This window comes from Rhipicephalus sanguineus, chromosome 3 (assembly GCF_013339695.2).
Source record: "Rhipicephalus sanguineus isolate Rsan-2018 chromosome 3, BIME_Rsan_1.4, whole genome shotgun sequence".
NCBI lineage: Eukaryota > Metazoa > Arthropoda > Arachnida > Ixodida > Ixodidae > Rhipicephalus > Rhipicephalus sanguineus.
In genome coordinates this window covers 206,779,657-206,803,136 of record NC_051178.1, presented here as the reverse complement: position 1 = coordinate 206,803,136, position 23,480 = coordinate 206,779,657, and the positions used below count along the sequence as shown (strand labels likewise).

At 43.8% G+C, this 23,480-nt stretch overlaps 1 protein-coding gene across 4 annotated transcripts in view; it reads left to right on the top strand.

Annotated features, from left to right (window-relative positions):
• Positions 1-23,480, top strand: part of LOC119388162 (protein unc-13 homolog B) — a 317,102-nt gene that overhangs the window by 249,286 nt on the left and 44,336 nt on the right. For 2 of the 4 annotated variants that reach the window (XM_037655817.2, XM_049413847.1), the window contains exons 11-16: positions 4,935-5,002; positions 6,794-6,881; positions 11,909-11,983; positions 12,774-12,993; positions 16,505-16,625; positions 22,921-23,027. In XM_037655817.2, coding sequence (XP_037511745.1) covers positions 4,935-5,002; positions 6,794-6,881; positions 11,909-11,983; positions 12,774-12,993; positions 16,505-16,625; positions 22,921-23,027 — 679 coding nt within the window. Of the gene's footprint in view, positions 1-4,934; positions 5,003-6,793; positions 6,882-11,908; positions 11,984-12,773; positions 12,994-16,504; positions 16,626-21,439; positions 21,547-22,920; positions 23,028-23,480 lie in introns of all 4 variants that reach the window. The other 2 variants (XM_037655819.2, XM_037655818.2) reach the window with 2 other exon arrangements.

Here is a 23,480-nt window from a genome sequence, read left to right as displayed (position 1 = left end):
TGTTTCAACAAAGATGAACGCATACCAACTCGCTCAAGCTTCCATTCTTATGCATTTTCAGCGCAGCTTAAGAAACTAGGGTCCTTAAAATTACGTATGTATGCATTTTCTATTAAAGGAACACGCCACCTAATACTTACCTAGTGATGTTGCACCTCAGATATGCATGATATTTACTTTTTGATCGACAACGTTCACAAGTATGAACAGCCGTACCAGTTCAAGACGGCTGGCCCTTGGGCAAGTGGTTCAACTTTGGCCGAGTGGCTGAATCGAGGGACGTGCCGACAAACAGAAAGACAGACAGACAGAAAGACAGACCAAAATTTCTGCGTTTAAGTTCCCCAAGAAAGACTATTGTCTTTAATAATGATGCCTAGTGCCCTTAAGGTTAAGCTTTTACAGCCAATGAGGCGTACGAATGTTCGTTTAAACATTGAAAAAAAAAGAGAAGCTAAATAACTGCAATCGCCCGAGTAATGAACTCCTCTTTTAATCATTATCCTCACACAGCACATCGTTACGCAGCAGCGAGCTCTGATTTCTCTAATCCTTGTGAACTGCAGATTATTAGTCTTACACTTTGCTTTCTTTCCATTTTCTAGTACATTTCTTTCTCCTTTTTCATTCTCGAGGACTTCTTATAATTAAGCTTCGCGGTACACTTTATATTCTTTCTTCCGCCTTCTTTTGTTTCATTCACCTTGAGAGGGGGGGGGGGGGGCAAGTGGGCGGCTGCTTTTGTTTTTGTCTTCTAATAAGTATTCACAGAAATCTTCCTTACAATTTTGCGATTTTTCTGCATGACTTGCTCCTACACCACTTTTGCGCACCCAGTTTCTATTTGCTTGCGTGATTAAGTCTGGGGCCATGAGGAGGAGGAGTAGGAGGGTTGTTTGCTGTGAAGCTTATTCGTGGGTAGGAAGAACAATGCATAGCGTACTGGTCATTTGTCTGAGCTCAGCTGTATGCATCACCGTCTGAGGAAAGCACCGCTAACTTGTTCCTAGCTTTCGTGCTTGGCTATTCCTGGCTTATCATCATCTTCCTCTTCTGCTAAAAATACGGCAAATTTTGTTCTCATTTTTTTCTGTGTACGCGTGCTTAGCCAGCGACTTCTTTCTCTTCGCTTCATTCTAGCGCGCAAGGGGCGCCATTACGCTTCGAGGCAGCCCGATTACACTGCCCCCATGACGACGTAGAAGGCGAGGGGCAAATCGCTGCTTGAAACAGCGGGCCGTAAAGAAGCGGACAGAGAGGCATGTCTTGGCAAGGGGACGGGGCTAATCACCGATTACGGTGCCGCGACGACGAATCTCCGGCAGCTCCCGCCTGCCGTGCGGCCGCTGCTCTTGCGGGCGCGCCAATTCAGGGCGACTCCCTGCTGACAAAGTCTCCTCTCCCGTCTCCGTCGCCCTTACGGCCGCACCTTCGCTGACTGCAAAAGCCACGGCTACCGGCCTCGGTGGCATCTCGCGTGCGGTCGACCCGCTCAGATGATGAGACTGGCCCTCAAGCAATGGGCAAATGGGCGCCCTCTCCCTCTGTTGCCCCATATGTTCTTCTGCAGGTCAGACAGTGAGGAAGAGATGAAACGAATGAATGAACGAGGAAAAGAGCGTAAAGAAGAAGGATCACAATCGGAGCCCGCAGAGGGATCATTGCACCATCATATATACTACTATATACCCCGTTAGTTCCAGCGCCGAAAGACCCTGTTGATCATCGCCTCTCTAGACTTAAGCGCTTTCGTTGCAGTTCGTTTCTTTCTCGTGTGATTCACGTAATGGCTTCGTTCTTTTTTTTTTTTTCCTGTTGTGTGGTGTGTGGTCATTACCTTTTGCTGTTCCTATATCTGATCGTTGAGTTTTGTGTTTCTTCTTTGTGACGATCGTTTCTCGCAGCGTTAGAAAGCTTTAATACGGTGTTAGCAGCAAATGAAATTAGGCATAGTATTGCGTTATGTGTGTTTTTCACTGCGCTCGCATCGCTTGCAGCCTTCACTGACACCAGCTGTCGTGGAGTTATGCTTTTACCTAAAGTTTTACTTTTACCATGTCAGCTTCGCGCTACATGCGCGCATACTGTTATTATTTAGAGCAGCAGTTTTTATTGCAAATTGGTCGTGAATGCCGTGTATACATTACATTCACAGTTTCGTCTAAAAGAAACGCGAGTACACGTAACTTCGTTTAAAAAGATTGAGTGATGTATGGCTTCTTAATGATATTTGAAAACTTTACATTCAGAATATTGCCTGGCTAGTTCGGGAAACCTAATATGATTTTCCTCCAAGCTACCTAGCTCACTCCTTATTTTGGCGCTGATAAGATAACGGGCCTAACTATTGTTAATTTCGTTTGGCGGGATCTGTTCGAAACATTCTTAATAAATTGAGGCCTTGTGCACAATCGTCGGTGACAAAGCAGACATTTCATCAATCGTTGCTTAAAACGAATACTGGCACAGAGGCTTGGTGATCAGTTCTGCGGTGGCAGTATCCGTTTCTAAGCAGCGTCACTGTTCGTTGTATTGCGTTTATGGAATCACTGCTTGTAGATTACTCGACAGCTTTCTACTGCATGCTTTGTTCTTTCTGTACACTGATAATAATCTTTAATGGAAATCCCGGAGAGGTTAGACTGGTATTCTGGTTGGAGCTTCGGCCACTGTGGAAATTCTTTCTCTCACGTTGTTTTTATCCTGCTGTGTAAACTTAAAACGCCACGAACCTGTTTTTCGTACTATGAGATTTTCGTACTATGAAAGCCTATCCGCCGTGCTGTCTGGAGCGGGTCTACTCACTGGCGTTCGGTCCAGAATTCTAGGTGTTGTAAGACCTGAACCGTTGGTTCCTATTTCCTTTTTCCTTTTTTTTTCTGCAATAGCCTACTGGCTTTTCGCCAAACCAGTCGACTTTTTACTGCCATACGCTTGAATCGCTGTACTTTTTCTTTTCGTTCGCTTGTCTGCGTGTGGTGAAAGCAAAGTTTGGCTGTGTTTTGCAATACACCCCCGTCGTCAATTTCTGTTTGTTTTGGGACGTTGCTGTCTGCGGTCGCCGGACTTCAGACTCGGGCTTTCTCTCCAACGTGGAACGACAATGGACAGTGCGCTTTTGTAAAAGCCACGTTACACAGTATCTGGTGGGTGCTGAACACCGTTGACGCAAGCTGGAGGGCATCTAGCCATTGCCGCAATCCGGCGGTGTAGACGTCCTGTGCTTCAGGTTGTGACGTGGTATACGCTCGAACTCTGTAGCGTACGCTTGAACTCTCTATTCACTGCGTTAGCTACGTCTCTACGCTTCTAATTACGGTGCACTAGGAATTATCGGAGAACTGTGCTCAGAATGCTCCCCACGGAGCGTGACGTAACAGCGCACTGGAAAAGCACGGCTACGCTAAGGCACTTGCGCAACTCTTAGCGGTCGTCCGAGCCGCGCGTTAAATTATAGAGGAGGCTCATGCTATCTTCCTCTCGGTCGCTGAGCGACTTCCTGACCATGCATTTTTGCGAGGGGCCCTTTTATGTTGTTGTTCCGTTCTTGGGTTTCCTTTCACTTGTTCCCTTCTGATTTGGTTTATGTTTGCGCACGCGTTTACCAGGATCTACTGACGCTCCCTTCGGTGTCTTCCGATTCGCTTTATGTGGTCGGACTGGTTTATGTCCTATTCCTCTTACCATATATCTTTCCTTGTTTGTTTATTCTTCTTTTTTTTTTTTGCTGTTTGCTGGTCACTATCGGTGCTGCACTTTTACTGCCACCAGCGTGGTTTCCTTGCCTCGTGAAGCATACGGTCCGGTATCTGTTTGTGCTTCTTTCCTACGATTTTTCTACAACACGTAAGCCAGCGCCTATGTAGCCTTACGTCCCTGAACAGTTTGCCTTATTGGTCGGGTCAGATTTTTTTTTTTTTTTTTTTTTGCGGTGAAGTCCATTTGTGCGTAATACACGAATGCAAGTTTATTTCATGTTTGGTATAAAACATGACGGATGGGAGAAAAGGCCACTGTGTACGTGTCGCCCGATGATATGAGACATTTTATGTGACATTACTACTCGTATTTTTTAAGAGTTTCTTTTGCAATGCCCTGCAGTTATTCTAATATGTATGACATACCAAACGTGTTGTACTTACCACGCATTTTGAACGTCCTGGTGTTACTTTGAAAACGTTAGTTAATACGTTATTTTGTAGCTTGCATGTTGCATGTTCCACCTACTCAAGAGCCAAGGAGTATAGCCGGCACCTTATTTCTGCTTCTGCATGTCTTTATATCACTAACGGTAAAAAAAAAGAAGAAGAAATGTCCCGGCCGTTTCATGCCCGAGTCGTATGCTATAAGGAATGTAGTAATCGTCGAGTTTTTAAAGGGCCCCTAAACTACCTCCTCAATTTTTTTAACATTTCAAGTAAACGCGCGTCACGATCTGTAGTGCGAAGCGCGGCAGCTGTACGCGCTGCGGGCGCGCCACACACACACACGTGCACGCACACACGCACGCACGCACGCACACACACGCACACACACCAATGCCGTGCTTCTCTCCGGGCCTTTCCGTATCCCCAGAGTTGGTCGTGACGTCAGCAGTAGAATCTGTTGATGTCCGCAGCAGAAAGGACCTGTTTGTCTGCCTGCAGAACACCCGGCCAAGAGGAGAGACGAGCCAACGAACGGAGCGTAGCGACGGGAAGAACAAAACGAGCGAGGGCCCTATTTCGATCATCGAACACATATGTGTTCGAAAAGTTCTCGCGGCCATGCGTTCGTTGTAGACTTGTGCACACCTGCAACACCACAACTGAATTTCGACCTCTAGGTGGTTTAGGGGGCCCTTAAATATTATTTATCGCTCATTGCTACGTTTTAGTTGCTCCACACTGCGTGGCCTAACCTTTCGTCGTTCTTTTTCTTCTCTTTTGTCTCAGCAGAGTGGAGGCGCCCTTAGGTCAAGCAATCGTGATGGACCCAAGAGCTTGTGGCCTCGCAGTGGAGGGTGAGTACCCCCGGCTTTCGTGACAACTGGCCATTTCATCTGACGCGGTGCACTGTGGCACACGGTCCAACTCAATGGCCCGCGCATGGTATCGCCGTTGAGCTCACGACAGCCAGTTTTATGCCCAACAACCGTACGGCGGCGAGTGTCTGCTGATGTAATGGCCCCAGTCAACTGTGCCTGTCGTCGTCACGGACGGTAATGTGCTGGGAGGGCCGTCATGCCTGCCGGTGAGGCCAGTATTAATCGATGCATTCCGTGTAGCGCTTATTAGGAGCGAAGCTTCTCTGGAGAGAGTGTGGGGCATTATACACGTACGGGCCAGCTTGCAAGTTGAATGGATATCCAGCCTGAGTGATGCTATCGAGTCAAGTACCGCATTTTTTTTTTCATTTCTCGAGCAGAATATAAGAATGCTTCGTGGAACACCACCGCTAAAAACTAAAATAAAATTTATTTTATTAAGTTATACTTGTTATGGTGAAACATTCTTGAACACGGAATGTGTTGCTGTCGCCAACGTTTCGGCAAGCGGTCTTGTCTTCTTCGGGGTTGCAACGCTGAAGAAGACAAGACCGCTTGTCTAAACGTTGTCTCCATGGCAACATACCCCGTGTTCAAGAATTTTTCATCTCTTCAAGCTTCCATCTTCCCCTGAACGTCTGTTTTATACTTGTTATGCCATTTGTAGCTGGTTAACAGCGCAACTTCTATATGAGAAACAAGCGAAAGACAAGCATATCGTGTGCATCGTGGCTGTAGTGATGTAGTGAAAGAAAACGCGACTAGGTGCACCTAGATGGCCGTACTCGTTGGCGAAACTAACCCTAACACTGCGTTATCGCGTAAAGCAGTGCACGTGCTCACCAAATAAAGGACTTACTTACATAAATCTAAACGTCAAATTCGTAGAATGCAGTGTGAAGATGAGACAGCCTTCATAGAGAAACCACTTGTTCCGTGCGCTCGCTTAGTAACCGCCACCTCGGTAAAGCAACCGGCCATCTCAACACCATAAGCAAATGAGAAAGGATCACTAGCATCTTTCTTACGGCCTGTGCAGTCCGTTAAGCGTGTGAACCCTTCATGTTTTGAGTACAAGCGAATGCTTGCAAGTTTCGAATTGCGCACGTTTAAACTCAACAAGAACCAGGTACCGAAAACGTTTACATTTACACGTTTACAAACTTGACTTGAACGTTTACATTTGCATCCGGAATTTCCAACTTCAAACTTCAAGCCCGTTAATTCTGGATACGTGCTTGTGCATATGAATAGATTGTAATTATGCGCTATTTCTAGTGTTTATTTGCTTGGTTTGAATTTGTTTAACGCTTTTTTTTATCAGTCATACATTACATAGTTGGATGTACAAAGCAGCAGCTCTATGTATGTTCCCTCATCTTTAAGTGTAACTGAATAGAGGGGAGGGGGTGTAATTTTTTAAGAAAGACTGACTGACTTGGATATCATGTTGATAACATGAGGTATCAGTCAATCTGAAGTTCATATTTAAGTCGAGCACACTCACTGCAGTGACAAAAATTTGTTTAATTCATTACATAGCTTAAATCATCTCGTTTTTTTTTTTTTACGGACTTCTATATTTTATGCTAGGAATTGCTTGATTTTGCTCTGTGTAGACTAAACGTTAATTAACCTGCCTTTGTACCGTTCCTGATTATGTTACCACATTTTCGAAACAAGTTACAGTGTTGGCGGGGCAGTTCGTTTAAAGTGCTTTTAGAAATCGATGCCCTTTTTTTTTGTCCCTTTGTTGTTATTGTGCAGGCCGGAGCATAATCCATTCTACAGCAACATCGACTCGATGCCTGATATCAGGCCTAGAAGAAAGTCCATTCCTCTTGTCAGCGAGTTGGTGAGTTCGATCGCAAAGCTGTTTGTCTTCGCGTTTCTGGGACGCCGAATGTCCGTTCCTTATATCGCCTTTTCGATTCTGTCTCCCCCGCGGCTAGGCGATACCGTCGGAAAACTGAGAAAAAAGGTTGTTAGAAATGAGAGCAAGTGTGTTAGTCGTTTTATTAAGTAAATGAATGCTATGAAGGCTGCCACGCTGTGTTGACAAGATTAAACGCCGTGATACTGTCGGCAAAGAAAGAGCTAAACGGCGAGGAAGCATGACTGCTGACTGACGAGCGAGCATTACGATTATTTAGTGCGTGCAAGTGACTTTGACATTGTGCCGTTCTATATTTATGGAGGCGAGGCTAATACAGATCGCTGTTTCGAACCTGATAGTATTTCCGTTTAAAGTACTCGTTATTTATTTTAATGTTGATCTTTTCTAGAGAATAAATTCCTCCTACTGCTCCTTAGAACCCCCTCCCTCGCTCTTTCCCCACCCTGTTTCATTTCATGCGTGGTTTTAAAACCGTTGGAGGAAAAAAAAAAACAAAAAACAAGGGCTTACCGCAATTGTGACTAATGCGTGCACTTTTGAAACTTTCATTGTGTAAGGTAATCGAAAGCTGTCCCTGTGAAACTTTTTCAAGTACGTTCGTGAGGAGTAATTCGTTCGCGGTCGTTAAGCAAAGCGCTTAAATATATCCGTTCTATCCCGCGCACTTGCATTAATATGCGTGCACTCTGTGGCCCGATTGAGCGCCGTGTTTGTTTTTTTTAACTAAAACGCTTTTCTTAACGGCCTTAATGTTCCAGTCCATTTTGCTGTACAATGTCTGTAGCATTTCCCTCTCTCGCTCCCTCAGCACTCGAGAAGAGGCAACGGCGTGTGACATACATAATATTTTTATGCTTAATTACGCGCTCGCTTTGCTCCAGCGAACATTGTTTGGGTGAAATGCGAGGCGCTCCTCTGCGTGGCAGCTTATGCCGCCGGGCGAGTTAATTGCAAACCGCGATCGGTAAAGCTTTGCGTCGGAGCACAAGCGCGCTCGCGCCTGGGAAATGGGCAGATTCTCTGGGCGTTAACAGGCGCGAGTTTGTCGTGGTAACAAGCTGAAATCTCGTCTCGCGGCCGTTCGGATGCATGACTATATAGTAAAGGGCACGTGTACGCGCACCCTTTCAGGCTATTTGCGTGGGACGTGTTATTTTATCGCCTCAAACCAAGCCTTCCCCGTCCGTATAGTGGAGGTTTTTAGCTTGTACGGTATTCCGCTACGCGCAAAACATTTAGCCTATAGCGGAATCGCATCGAGAAACTCGTGCAGCTAAAATGTATTCGGATCGTTGTACGCTTACACGAAACTGTAGTGTCGTAGCGTAAAGCGTACGGTATTACCGGCACTGCTATAATGCCCTGTTATCTCCTTCGTAGTTGCTGAAAAAAAAATGTTTGCGATAAGCAGGGCTGGGTCCTGTTTTTGCCCTCCCCAAAACTACGGGCTTCTTCACAGCTGGTCGTAATTACTTCGCGATTGACTAGACAGGGCCGTGAGTATGTCAGTGTCATTTTTCCGTGTAAGGAGACGCGATTGAAATGCAGATGCCGTTGTTCGTTGGCCCACTTTTATCTTTTTTTTACAGTCACAGTTATGGTCTCTTAAACAGTTTCCAAATTTCCGAAGCGCCTGTTGTGAAACAAATTATTTCGCGTCACTTATAGAAACAAAGCCACAAAGAAAACTGCGTGTCGAAAACACAGTGGCGCGTTTCGAGTGTAAAGTTGAAACGAGAAAATATAGGGAAGGGGGGGGGGGGTTGAAAGGGGGCAGGAGCAGCTTTGCGTATGCATTCCTGTTCGCAACAACGGCAGTACGTGCATTCTCCGTCGTGCAGCGTTTGTTGCCCACGAGGCCCGTGATCGAGACATGACAGCGCCTCTAGTTTAAAAAAGAACAAGCAGCAAGAGAAGGGAGCACGTCCAAACTCGCAATCGATAAGAGTGAAGGCTATCAATGGCCCGTTGGCGGAGCTGCTATAACGCATGATTGTTGTAGTCGAGGGTTCGACAGAAGCCCGTCTGGTCGGGATGAAACATGAGGCAATAAAATGGACACCGACAAAAAAAAAATCTAGAAACTACTAAAACATGTTTCGGCTTCACTATACGGAAGCCTTGGCCACTTTAGATGGAACAAAGAACATTAAGTGGAATTAAGGAACATTAGGCGGAACATTAAAGTGAGCAAGGCTTCCGTCGTGAAGCCGAAACGTCTTTTATTCGTGTTTAGATTGTTTTTTTATTTCTGTCGGTGTCCTTCGTTTTAGTGCCCCAACGCACGATTCTGCCTACGCCCCGCCAGTAGCCCATCTTTTCACCCTTTAGCTTCGTATTGCTCGCTCCAATTTCAGTACTTTATCTCTTCGATTATAAGCGTCTTATCCCGCAAAAAAAAAAAGAACATCTCATCGAAGAGAAATTTAAAGATGCCCCTCTGCCCTTCTTTCCTTCCTTTTTGCTGCTTGTTTAAGAGTGAAAAAAAAAAATCAGTAACAGCGTTGGGACCGAGGGAAGGGACGCGGTTAGGGTTCAACGGATACGGTGTATTGCTTTCTGTTCCCCAGAGCGTCACCTTGCGACCGTCCCCCCGCCTTCGGAAACAATCTTTTCTTCAGCCGCATCTTACCGGCGCATTGTCAGCCTCGTATCGAAAGAGACGGTCTTGCATAAACAACGGGTTCCGCGTGCGAACGTTCCCTCAATTCCGCCCCTGCTCCGCACACATGTAGCGACAATGTCGCGTAACAACACTGCACAGCGTCCGCGTATTTGTTTACTGCGTCGGAGGTCGCGCATCTCCTCTTCCTTGCCGACGCTTTTTCGCATCGAAGCCCCTCTCGAAATGCAGCCACCTGTGTAAATATCTCGCCGTTTCTCTTTGCTCGTGAATGTCGTTTTCGCGTTCTTTTTTTTTTTTTTTTCAATTCTAGATTCTGTTCTGAATTCCTTCCGACCAGTCACTCTTTTTATTTCTTCATTTCTTTTTCTTTTCAGTACATCGGTTCTCAACCTACATGTAGCTCGTGACAGTTCTCGTGTTTCCCGTTTCATTTTCGTCCTCCTGAATGTCGTTCACATAGACGAAGAAAAAAAAAAGATGAGAAACAGGGCTAGGCTTCTCGAGCATGTAAATGATCAGAGTCTGAAGGATACACTATCGTGACAAATGGCTTGTTTCTTTTTAATGCGACACAAGAAAGATGGGAATAAAGTTTCCGACGGCGTGGATTACGCGAGTCGTCTTACGCGTACACAAGCACGCACACACACACACCCAGTAGCGTTTTCAACACCCACACCTCCCTTTTTCTCGTCGCCCATAAAAGCCGTCGTCGCCATTTCCTTCGCGCGTGCGTGGCAAATCCACCGCGCTGCTTATTTCGTCCGTTGCGAAAAGTTCGGCCCGTCTCGCCACGCGTCATCAACGCGAACATGGTGGCAAACATATATTATCCTCTCGTATCCGCCAACCGCGCTTTTCGCCCACTAACCCGTATACTTACATTTTCTTTCTGTTTGTTTTTATTCTCTCCGTTTCCTGCAGCCTCATTTCACGGCTCTTCCATCGCCTACCTGATGCGCGCGCCGCGAAACTTGCCCAAGTTGCTTTCCGTGCGACATCCGAGTTCGCGGATCGTAGGCTTAGTGTTCGCCGATGCGTTCCTGCGCCTTTCTCTGGCGATGCTTATTTATATACTTCGCACCTCTAACACGACGGACCCGCTTTTTTCTTTCTTCCAGATTTTCTTTTTTTTTTCATATTTCCTCCGTTTCAGAATTCCTCGAGGATCAAGTTCTGACCTTTGCACTTTCGCGCTGTTCAGGATCTTTTTTCTCTCTTTTTTTTCTTTTCGTCGTCGTATTTTCACCCACATTTTTCTCTCCCTCTCTTCATGCTTCCTGGCAAAAAGGTGCTCAAGGTACTCTTTTTCAATACCCGCATTTTTCCCCGATTCCCTTTTTGTATTCTTCTTTTTACCTTTCGTAGCGTCGTCACTGAATGTGCCCCGCTCTATTTCTCGCACTGGCGAGTATTTTTTTATCAAACTTTGTGTTTTGCTTCCGTATTTTATTTTGCGTTTCTTGGTAGGCATGCCGAAAAAAAATCATTAAAAGGCTTGCTGATGCATCATTCATTTCGCTTTGTCCTTTTCTTATCACCATACCCTGGTCTTTCTAGAAAACCTGAAGTGATTATGGTGAACTTTTACAAGGAATGTAATCTTGCCTGTGATCTTTTTTTTTGTGTGTGCCTTGCATCATTACCCACCGTTATCCGACTTTGACAAAATGATGTCGAAGTTTGGTAATAGAGCTTCTACCTCCCATTTCTTATTTTATTTCTTTTTTGTTTAAATTGCATGCTTGCTTGTTAAACGCTACGTGCGTGATCAGTCTTGGTTGTTTCCCTTGGCGATTGAACATTCTGATTGCAGCATTCTATGTTGTAGCGTTATATCTGCAGCAGCATGTGTGATCTATTGCTATTGAGTTTCGGGGGAATGGCCGAAGAAGAAAAACGTCTGTTTGTGTCTGCAGCCACTGTAGCTTATTGCATTGTTTTTATGTAATTTGGAACAAGTGTTATTAGAAGTGCATGGCCAGCGCATCGACTAAAGTAAGCAGACCATAGAGTTTGCTACCTCGTTTTCAAAAAATTGACTTTCACAGTGGGTAAAAAACGAGGCAGAATATGCGATTACAAGGCCGATTTGACCTTATCTCATCCTTTCATTTTGTGATGTTAACATTTACAACAATCTGCACCATGACTTTTTGCTGGGTTCTTGCAAAAAATAAATGCGCTAGGAAAATTTTGGGTATTTTAAAGATCACCAGCGTTTGTGGCATATTATGGGCCAACCTGCCGCAAACAACAACAACAAAAAAAAAGAAAACGAAGTCGAGCACCCTCGCCTGTTCAGTGGTCAAAGGTTGATTCCAAACTTCGTACCCCTTCCCATGATTTCTCTCTACAGACTATGGCTGCCACCAAACGGAATGCCGCATTGACATCAGTTGTTCCCCGAACACATCCCAACGACGAAGAACTGGTGTGTATCGCTTGTGCCGCACTTTTCACGTTTGCATCAATCCATTTCTGGATATCAAAGCTGACCAGTGTGTAGTTTTAGTTGTTCATATTAAACATTACTGTAGCCGTTTCATTATCGTGTCAAGTTCGAGCTATCTGTACATTCATAAATTAGACGTCCGGGCTTACGTCCTAATTAACCATTAACTAACTCGGAAACCTCAGTTGGGTTTCCTTGCACGAGAAACACAAGTAAAGTTTAGCGTCAGCAACTCTGAATATTCATTTTAGTGTGAACGTTTATTATGTCCTTAACTGCATTCAAATTAACAGATAGTGCAGAAAATCTGTGCCTGTTGGGCAAGATGAAGTTCTAGATCGGCGTTCCGTGTTTTCTGCATCTAAAGCGGGCAGAGAGACATTATTAGCGCTGTCGTGGCGGCGCGCCACTCGATTACGCTATAGTGTTTGGTGTGTACATGGAGTATCGTAACTCATGGCGTCAATACCACAACCGCGCGAGAAAGTGGCCCTAACGCTTATCGGAGGATTGTCGCTTGCAGCGTTATTCGCGCTAATCGCAATGAGCTCTAGCTTTGATTAATGAAGAGGCGTTGATTCAACATTTCGCAGTGTGCTTCTCGGAAGTTGGGCGGGACATCGACTGTTGTCCGACGTACTAGGCTTAGAGCTGTATTTGGGTCCAGTATGTTGAAAACTGGCAACTCTGTAGGGCCTACGGATTAAACTCCCTCAACGTCGCAGTCTTGTGAGAGCGATAGGACAGTGACACTGTTTGTCCTCCGCAGAAGACGCACGTGTACAAGAAGACGCTGCAGGCGCTCATCTACCCGATCTCGAGCACGACGCCGCACAACTTCCAGTCGTGGACGGCCACGTCACCCACCTACTGCTACGAGTGCGAGGGCCTGCTCTGGGGCATCACCAACCAGGGCCTTCGCTGCACCGAGTGCGGCGTCAAATGTCACGAAAAGTGCCGAGACCTGCTCAACGCCGACTGCCTGCAGAGTGAGTGTGATGCAAATAATTAAATTACGCGAGAAAATAAGTATTTAATATATGAAATAAAGAGTACTCTGTAGACACTGTACGTACTACGTACAAGTCTCTATCAAATCCTTGGCTTCAGTATATCGCCAAATGAAAACGCGCGTACAGCTGCGCCCACATTTCGCGTTAGGGAGTATCGTAATCGTCGGTAACATTATTTTGAAACGATCGAGGGAAAGCGTACTAAGGTGGGCGCCGTCGTCGGTAGCGGGGGAGGGGGTGGGTAGTGGTAGAGTTGAGTGCTGGCAAGAGGGAGCGGGCGAGCGCGCACGGTACTTCGTAGAGTAAGCAGCGGAGTACCGCATCGGTGGTGAGGTAATGATGCGTCCGCGTCCAATCAACGCCACCTATGTTTATCCAACGCTAGAAGTGTTGGGTTCGATCCCCAATGCCTCCGGACACCCACCGCTTTTTCGGAAGGGGAGAGAGGTATCCCGACTTGACACTCGGTTGTGCGGGGTACTGCGAGGGTCCTTGAATAAGTATTGAAGGGCCGTGGTGCTGCTTATCTCAACATGCGGTCGCTCCTTTCCTCTCTCTTCTGTTGACGCTGCCCGATAACCTCTGCTGTCCCATGCTCCCTCATGTGGGTTTCAGGAATTGGCGTCTTTCCTAATCCGTATTGGTGTTAAAGCGTCCGCCGCCAACGCGGGAGGTACTGGGTTAGATTCCGAGTGCCGCTGGGCACCCACCGGCTTTTCTAATGTGGATAGAGGTAGCACTGCGTGGCGCTAGTGTTGTGGGTGCTCGTATCTCGAGAAGGCGGCTTCTCCTTCCCGCTCTTTTCTTTCTTTTGGTCGTCAACTGCGACGACTCAGCTCTAGGTGTTTTCCATCGAACGAATATCATACTCGTCAAAAACACAGACTGAACTTGCGCGTGCGTGCGTGTGTGCCATCCTGCCATATGGCTACATCGATAAGCCGATGCTTCGAGCTCTGTTCGCAAGCGGCATAGATAAACGCCGGTTCTACCCTCCCAACTACCCGCACCCGTACAAACTATCAGCTCAATTATAGTTTGTGTGGGCGGGGAAATGGTGCAGTATTCGGTATGTTACTGTCGTGGCTGTTAGGCGTCAGAACCGGCTTTCGACCGCGCGCTTCTGCGCTTGTCTTGTCCTGTCGGGCCAAATACCGCAGGCCCTTTGCCACGGCGGCAGCCACATCCGTCGCCCCCTCCCGCTCACCTGGCAAGCATTGTCGCCGCCCGTTTCCGCTCCAGCCTTGGCGTTCAATCATCGACGCGTTCTTGCCTAATTTGCGGCACTCTCTTATCTCTGTTCTCCCGAATTGCCGTGGCTTCTCTGCGGGTGCCTCCTGTTTGCTTACTGCCTTCTGCGGGTCCGTCTTTTCTTGTTGTTGTTATTGATCCATCTTCATCGTCGTTCTCTGTGTGCGTTCTCTCCCTCCTTTTTTTTTCATTATTCCTTCTGTTCTCTTTCTTCTCACTCCTATTTCTGTGTTGCCCCCTCAGCTTGGCAGTTCTCATTTGCCAGCAGTATTCCATCGGTTATCTGTTTTCCCGTACGACAGGCCCCCTTTTCTTTCACTGTATACTTTGCTTATTACCTGCTGTTTTATGTTTATCGCCATTCTACCAACGCCCTAAAGTGGCAAGACGGTGTCCTATGCCATTGGCCATACTCTCGTAGATGTCCGTTTATAGCACGTCTGCTTTCTTTTTCCTACCTGAAAGTAGTCCTTCCGTCTGTGCGTGTATGCGTGCGTGCATGTGTATACGCGCGCGTCTCTGCTTGTGTGTTTTTCGAGAACGTCTTTTTGATCATATTATCGAATGCACGCAACAAATAGTGTTGAGGAAAGATTTTTTTAAAAGCTTTATTCGGCACTTTTTTTTAACGCTTTGGGGAATAGCGTCCTGTAAAGGGTGCACCTCCTCATAAAAGGTGTGTGTGCAGGAAAGCCTTATGAGGTTTTTGGGGGAGGAGATGAGTGACTTTCCTGGCAAATATATTTTTACAGCGAAAGCTGTTATGAGATCATATCAACGGCCGTTTTTGGCGCCGTAGTTGTCCGCCGCCGCCGCCGGTGTCCGTAACCACTATCGCACGAAATAAGAAAAAAAAGGAAATATGAAAAAATTTCCAGGATGGAACGAGGTTCGAACCTGGGTCCTCTGCGTGGGAGCCCGGTGTTCAACCTCTGAGCCATGCCGGTGCTTGAAACTGCGTTGCAAAAAGACCCTATACAGGCTTTATGTCGCAAAGGAACCACATTAACATATCTAATGTAGTGTGGTAGAAGAGTAAAATAACAGCCAGGCGTCACACAAACGCAAATTCTGTAACCAGGCGTCACACAATGCGAATTGCGTGACGAGTGGGTTGTTGAATGCTTCTAACCCATTACAAAGGCCTTGCGATAATTCTTCATCGTCATCAGCCACAGCATCAACAAAGAGCACATAATGCCTTACAGGTGTTTAGCGAGTGCCATGGTTCTCCGCAGAATGACGAAAAATTGCATGGGGGCTGCTTCCCTACTACACAAAAATTATGATGATTTATAGCGTAGTGGGTTCCTCGCAAGTGCACTTCTATTGGCTGCCAAGGAAGCCCGTAAGGCTCCCATGATCCATTTCCTCAGGGTCTCAATCAAGTTGATTCCCTCTCTCTCTCTCTTTTTCTCACGTTAACATATGTTATAAAGCGTGGTGGGACAGTTAAATAACGACTGGGCGTCACACAATATGAATTACGTAACTAGTGGGTGATTTAAAACTTCCAACCCATTACAAAGGGCTCAGCCATAATTTTCAGTCATCAACCGTCGCATCAACAAAATGCACATAATGCCTTACAGATGGTACCTCGCTTCTCCGCAGAATAACGAATAATGTCGTGGTGGGTGCTTCCCAACTTCATAAAAATTATTATTTGTCGCGTAGTGGGTACGTTGCTAATGTACTTGTACTAGTAGCCACAAGAGAGTTTATAACGAGCTCTAGAAATGCCGCTCTGCGAGCTTTCACTGTGACTGTGCTGCGCTTTCCGCGCAGGCCTGGCATTTTTTTCGGTTTGCTTTCTGGAGCTTAGTTTACTATATTTGTGGTATTCATTTTCATAACTTGTTCTACAATGAATGAAGTCATATTTAGATTATTCCTACCTATTTAAATACATGGGATTGAAAAGAGATTGTGCTAAGCAGCCACTAAGTCTGTTTGAGCTATATCTGTTCTATTTAGAGAAGAAAGGCAGTAAGCATTGAAAACAAAATCTCCATATCGGTTTCTGTTCTTTCTTATCACGAAAAATTGCCAAAAGCTACAGATTACCACAGTATCTATGCGCTGGGTTTGCTAGTGAATGGCTCATCATGCTACTGAACATGGAAACTTTTTCGCAATAGCTCAACCTTCCTCTAAAAAAAAAAGGACATTTGCTCAGTGCACAATCGATTGACTGATTTCTTTAACATTCTCTTTTTCGGGATTTATTCAACAGGGGCAGCGGAAAAAAGCAGCAAACATGGTGCCGAAGACAAAGCTAACAACATTATTATGGCAATGAAGGAGAGGATGAAGATAAGGGAGCGCGATAAGCCAGAAATCTTCGAATTGATCAGGTAAGTTGCCAGTGGCCTCGTCAATCCTTCCAGAGAAATGATTGTGTCTTGAACATAGTGCTCACTCACTGAACAAAGGCCTGTTTGCTGACTAATCTTACTAACCAGCTTGCAGCAAGTGACTGAGTGCTCTACCAACTTTTTTTCTTTGCTTCCACATTTGGCATCTCTAAATGAAAAAAGCTGATAGTAAAAATTGTACCAATCTTTTGTGTATTGATTTTCTAGGAAGATACCGCTCCTTAGTTTTATGCTTAGAACATTGGCAAGATATATACACTAGACATATGGTCTTAATTGACAATATTGCATTTATATAATTCTTGAAACTTTTTACTTGTTTGCACATTATTTTTTGGGGCAGACATATTTATTTTTAGCTGATTTTTGTGCTTGAGTTTATTGTTCTTTTGTATTTTTATAATACAGTTTAGGTTCATTAATATGACACCACCTAGTTTATCTTTTGATCAATTCATATGCTAGTGCCTGCATTTCCTTGATGAGGAAAGACCAACCACCTCGAGCATTTTTTGCCAAATGCTGAAGAATCAAACATAGGTTGGACTGCTGACTCTGAGAATGAGTGATGTGCGTAAGCTGTAAACTTCATCGCATGGTGTCCAGACTGTCCCAACTGTACCGTTGATGCTCCGGGCATGCCATATGTCATACATACAAGAAGCCAAAGAGTAATGATACGAGCAGTGTATAAGAGAAGTTGATTTCATTAAGACAGGAAAGTGGGTTTGAGTACAATAACGTTTAATGACATTTTATTGATTCAAAATAGGTGTACAAAAATAGAGCATTACTCAAACCTATACTTGTTGTATGAAGGCTGATTTTACAAGAATTTAGTTGCCTGCATGGTTAACAGCTCTCCAAGGCATGGAGAGCATCTGCACTGTCATGACATGCTGAGCAAGGCTTAGAAGTGATGCAGAGGCCCAGCTTCAAAAACACATGAGCTAGGTGCTGAATGTTCATTCTTGTCGAAACACTGATCAAATAAATAAGGACTTAGGAAGGGAGATACACACACAGTGTTGTTCTGAGTTTACATATTTATATTCACCAATAAACTTTGATTGTGAGCCAGTGCTTATGTATGTACTGACCTTAATTAGTCCTTATCTGTTTGAATGCTGCTTTGTCAAGTACCACTGAAACCAGCAGAGGGGCACACATGTGAAGAAAACACTGACCCCATTTTGTGCTAAATTTTGATTTTTTTTAGATAATTTACACAATTATTTTATCTACAGATAACCACAATGATGTGTTTCATCTTATATGCAGCTTATCTTGAGCTTTTTTATCATGGTTTAATAAAGTCAAATTAATGTATGTCGTCCATGTCATATAAACACTGTGGGCTCAGGTTCTCATACTTTTGACTCACTAAGGTTTTTTTAGGCTAATTTGTATTTTTTTGTATCAAAAGTACCAAAACAAAACATGCATTTCACAACAGAATATGTGGCTGCATTGTTACTTACAGCATTAAATAATTCCATCAGAAGTTTTCAGAGCTACTTGTAGTGTTAGTTTCTGTTATTACATTGTTATTATAAGCCTTGTAGCAGCAGGTGTTTTTAAATATATATGATTCAGGCATAAATGTTAAATTTTTTTCTTTATATAATAGTCCCTATTGAACATCATGAGAAAATAATTTGACCATTCTTACCACTCTGTATACTACTTTACAATGTTGGTTTTTTAAACAACTTTTCTTATTTTTTTGCAACATTATTATCTTGAGATTTTGCCTCTTTTTTATAACGTAGTCTGCTTATGTAAAGACCGTTCAATCAGTCACTTGCTCTTTAACTAAAATTATAGGCACTGCTGCATAGACAACATTCAGTGAGAGTTTCATTGTTTTATTGTGGCAATGTTTATTCACTATGTATTCACCCCACCTTGGGGCATAATTATTTTATGTACTTTTTCTGCTGAGAGGTATTTAAAGAGAACTGTACTGAGGTTGTTTCATCATTCCATCTTTTTACTTAGGTTCTTGTAATTATGTGCAACTAGTTACCACACATAAAAAAAGTCAGGCATGTAACTAACTACATATACTGTACTTATAATGGTTATTCTTTAAAACAAGGTGAAAGTAGCACCAGTGCTTTTTGAGGGAGTAGATAGCTTCTTTCTTTTTTTGTTGTTGTTCTTTATTATTATTTTTTTCTCATGTCAAACACACTTTCATGGGCACTGAATCAAACCACTTTTTTTTTAATTGTGTAACTTCTTCGTCAATATGCAGCAGCAGTCTTTTACTTCCTTACTGCAACCATTTCATGTTATGGTTGTGGAGACCATTTCTCATCACCATGGTTTGTTGCGTTGCATTTTGCGCAAAGGAGCATTACGACATGTTCGGAAAACAAGTTTACTGTTACTGTCCATATTTTATTATATACTAAATACAGATTTATATAAGTCAGCCACTTCATTTTTAAGAAAATCAATGTTGACACTGCACATACCAGGTCACTCATATATTCAGTTTTCATAGCCTAACAGGTGCCCATATCCAGGAATTACTCTGTGGTTACAATAAATCTTGTCGAAGGAAAATTGCACAGTGCCTGTTGAGCACTCACTTCTGTTTGAATTCAATAGCACAGAATGCCTTGTTTGCAACAACGTTCTGTCATTCAAGCTATCCACCTCAAGGTCTTGCTGAATCTTGTGGTGTTCTTTTCATCAAAGGAAGTATCTAAGATTGGGACTGTTTTTGTACAGAGAGATGCCAGTAGAAGTGCAATTGCATTTTTGTTATGCTGTTTAGGCATTACACATAATGAAGGGTTTTGAACTCCCATGTACGTGACACGAGAACAGGCAGTCGCATACAACGTGCCACAGAGAATCATTTCAGTTTTTGAACATAAGCTAATCGAAACCAAACATCTATTTATTATACTAGTTTTTTTTTTTTGTGATGACAGACAGGTACTGTAAAATCAATGCACTTTTTTAACATGATTTTTTGACACTTAACATTATTATTCTGGCCATTTATCTTTTTGCCAGCATAAACAGTTATATTGTACTGCACAGCAGTGTACTGAAGTGCACTTTAACACTTTTCTGTTTGTGACAAAATTTTTTATGGTTGACAATGGTTGGTTTCAAATGAATAATGCTAGTTAGTGTTTTTTTTGTGGTTACAGCCGCATAGACACCCCATGTGTGTGCGTCATCTAAGCAGTATTGCCTCATAAAATGCAAAACCAACACACCCAGTTTACCATCCTAACAGCTAACAAGTAGGTAATTCTAGAAAAAAACATGAATCCTCAGTGCATATGTTAGTCACAGGCTTATAAACATTGCCTTTGTAGCATACATTTATAGCGTAACATTTGAACATTGGCGTGAGGTACTACTCTGTCAGACATATTGGTTGAACAATTAGGGCATAAAATACAGAAGAGAAGTGCCTCACACTAAATACACATTTTTGCACTTATCCTGTTGTATGTTGCTTGCCCCGGTTTTTCTGCGCTTTGGTTTTCCAGCCACTAAGCTCATACATTTCGTCGTCCTTGTCGCAAGTTCTTTTCAGATACCAGGCATATCTTGTATGAAGTTAAAATCATTTGTCAAACTGATACCTCAGCTCCTTCTTTCCAGAAAACAAAATAGATTGAATTTAACTGATGTTCAATTGCAGTGTGGAATGTGCACAGCCAGAACTTAGAAGGATATGAAACATTGTTCCTTACATACTCCAGCGAATGGGACAGCTGCCATTAGCATACGTAGATATAGTGTGATGTCTGCTGGGAGCCTAAGCTGAGGCTGTAGTATATATATACAGTTTCAGAATGATGAATGATGTGGCAAGCAGAATATCAGTAGCAGGGCCATTCGTAGGACCCAATCCAAAAATTTAGTATGTATTAAAGCATGGGGTAATAAAAAGGCAGCCAACTTTATGTCAACCTCCACGCTCTTCCCTCAAGGAAGTAACTGCAAGGCTTTCGAAATAGCTGTTACACACACTCAGAAATAATGCAACAACAATAAAGCCTTAGATGAAGCAAATAGGTTGGACACCCTGTTTTGTTAGAGGAAGGCAGCAGGCGCACAAAAATAGCACACCTTGCAAGACATAGCTTTGTGCTTAAAAAGTCTATGAACAGAAACCCACTCGTAGCATTGTCTGTAAGTATACTCATCTGCTGCTCCTTTACCTAAGCCTGTTGTCTTTGTGGTTCAGTTCACTTGCGAAAATTGTTAGAATGGTTGAGGTACAACAGGGACTGCAGCACTACCTATAACATATCTTTTTACCATGACACTGTCAACCATGTCATTAATATTGCTGTTAGGTTGATCAACTTGTAATTTTATAAAGATGACACCATTAGGCTTGTTTAAGCTGCATTTTGTAAGCTCTTTTAATGTGCTACGGCAAATGATGGGAATGGTTGATTTCTTTGCTGCCTGCCATTCTAGATGGAAAATCATTGCAGTTTAGATCAAAACCCTACAGTGCACAGAATCTTTCAGAAAGTTTAACTTTCTTGACCATGCACCCCAAAATTTAGATTTGCTGCCCATAGGTAATTTTGTGCTATTTTACCAGCTGCAAGCTAGAACTTGGTTCACATGGGGCTTGTTCACAAAACTAATATCTCTCAAACATGTAATGTTGACCATTTCTTGTGTATTCCCATTCAGGAGGCTAGAGCCTTCCATGTGTACTGTGTGTGCATGTGCAGTTTGACATCTCAAAATGGGAAAGTGATTAGTGAGCATGTGTATGAACTTTGCTAACATTGTAGGGCCGTATTTGGCGTGGATGTTAAAAGCCACACGGGTCATCAGAGGGCAGTCAAGCAGAGCGTGCTTGACGGAACCTCCAAGTGGTCAGCTAAAATAGCCATCACCGGTAGGTCCAACGTGTCAAAGTCTGATCACGTTAGCACTGATGGCTGTAGCATTCATGATGTCACCAGTTGAACATGTACAGGTGCAAGACTACGTGTTACGGTGTTAGTGATAGTAAAGTGTGTTGGTGTTCTTATTGGTGTATGTGTCTCATTAGCCAGAGGAGGTTGGGTATAACGCAGCAAAACAGGTGGTGTATGAAATACTTAATTCATGAAATGTTTAGTGAAGACAATAATGAACAAAATTATGTCCATTGCGATTTGTTGAACTGCCTTGTGGAATACTCCTTTACTGAGACCAGTTTTTCTCATGTTTGGTTCCACTAGTGGTGATTAGCTGTACTTCGCAGCATCCTCTGGCTCTGAGCGTTGAAGTGTTTTGTGCAGACTTTGTAGCCACCTGTAGGATTGCCATGGGCAAAACTGTGCACACATGTTCACTGAAAAGAGAAACCATCGTTGGACACAAGAAGCTATCCATGGAATCGTGTGATCCCAAGGCAAAAACCTGTTCTCAGACGATGCGCACATCACTGCTGTGAAGGACATTTGCCCATCGCCTCTCTTCCCTGCTTGCCAAGAGCAATGTGGTGTGGTGGTTGTGGTGGTGTGAAGTTGCTGCTTTTGCGTCGGTGTTGACAGGCAACCCTTCCCCCTCCACACCTGCCTTGTGCTATCGTACCCCACTTATGGCTGTGCTTTGTTTTTTTGTTGAGTGTCTGAAACCTACCTCTGAATGGTTCCTTCATTTTTGTTTGCGCAAGTTGTTGTCTAGTGATCTGCCTCGTGTCTCTTGCAAAATCTCTTGTGCACACTCTCCGAGTTTTGTGTGTGTCATGCAACAGTTCTTCCTGCAATTGTGTGACACTTGTGCATCTACGAGAACTGTGCAGTTGCATTGCAATGCCGGACAAAGGATCCATTTTTGAAGCATGTTTTAAATTCAACACAGAGTATCACTACAGAACTGTGCTCATGATTTTGTTACTCAAGCTCATCATGTAAAGAAAATTTCTGCAGTTGATGAAGCCATGGTAAGATTACATATGACTGCATAAGTAGTCAAAGCTGGGCATTATTATGATGTACAAGCAACTCTCTTCTTTCTTTTTTATAAAGTATAAAATGTATTTGTGGCATTTATCCACATGGCACCAGTCATTAATTATGACACCATGAATGGGAATATAGCTTTCCAAAAATATTCAAGAGAATATTGCTAAATGCCGCCACGGTATCGTGTTCCATGCTTTATTTCTTGGCAGCAAGGTCAGCAGGATGACGGCAATCTCAAAAAGCACACAGATTTCATCAGATTATGGCAGCCTCTAATTGCAGCAAAGATCGAGAGCCACCTTCTGCTACTATTGCAGGCTGACTTACTCGATTGACCCCGACACTCACATTGACGCCCTCCAGCAAGCTGAAGAATCCATCTTCGAGGGCACATCGAAGTGGTCATGCAAAATTGCCATCACAGGTACCAGCGCCATGCCAGCCGCCCTCATGTGGCCAGACACTCTTTTCTTCTTACCTCAAAACCCATCTCATTTAGTTTTCTGCCTATTTTTACACGTTAATTTTCCAATCGCTGCATAATGTTAGTTTGTTTTAATGCTCTATCCCTTTTTTTAATTTTTACATGTTGTTCCTTGGCCATTCCAAATGCAAGGAATGCGCTTAGGCTGGTCATGGCTGGTTCTGGCTGACTGGTGCATTTCGCTTGGGAGTACTGGTATTTTGTGTCTGAACACACTCAAGCAAGCAGCCTGCAGCTGTAATCACTCGTTATAGTAGGCCTTAGATTTTCTTCCTTTTGTCATAAGGTAGTTAACCTACTAAGCATGTCTGAATTAGTTTTGCCTTTCCTTTTTGTTGGGAGTTACATAAAAAGGCTCCTATTGAATTATTATTATTATTATTATTATTATTA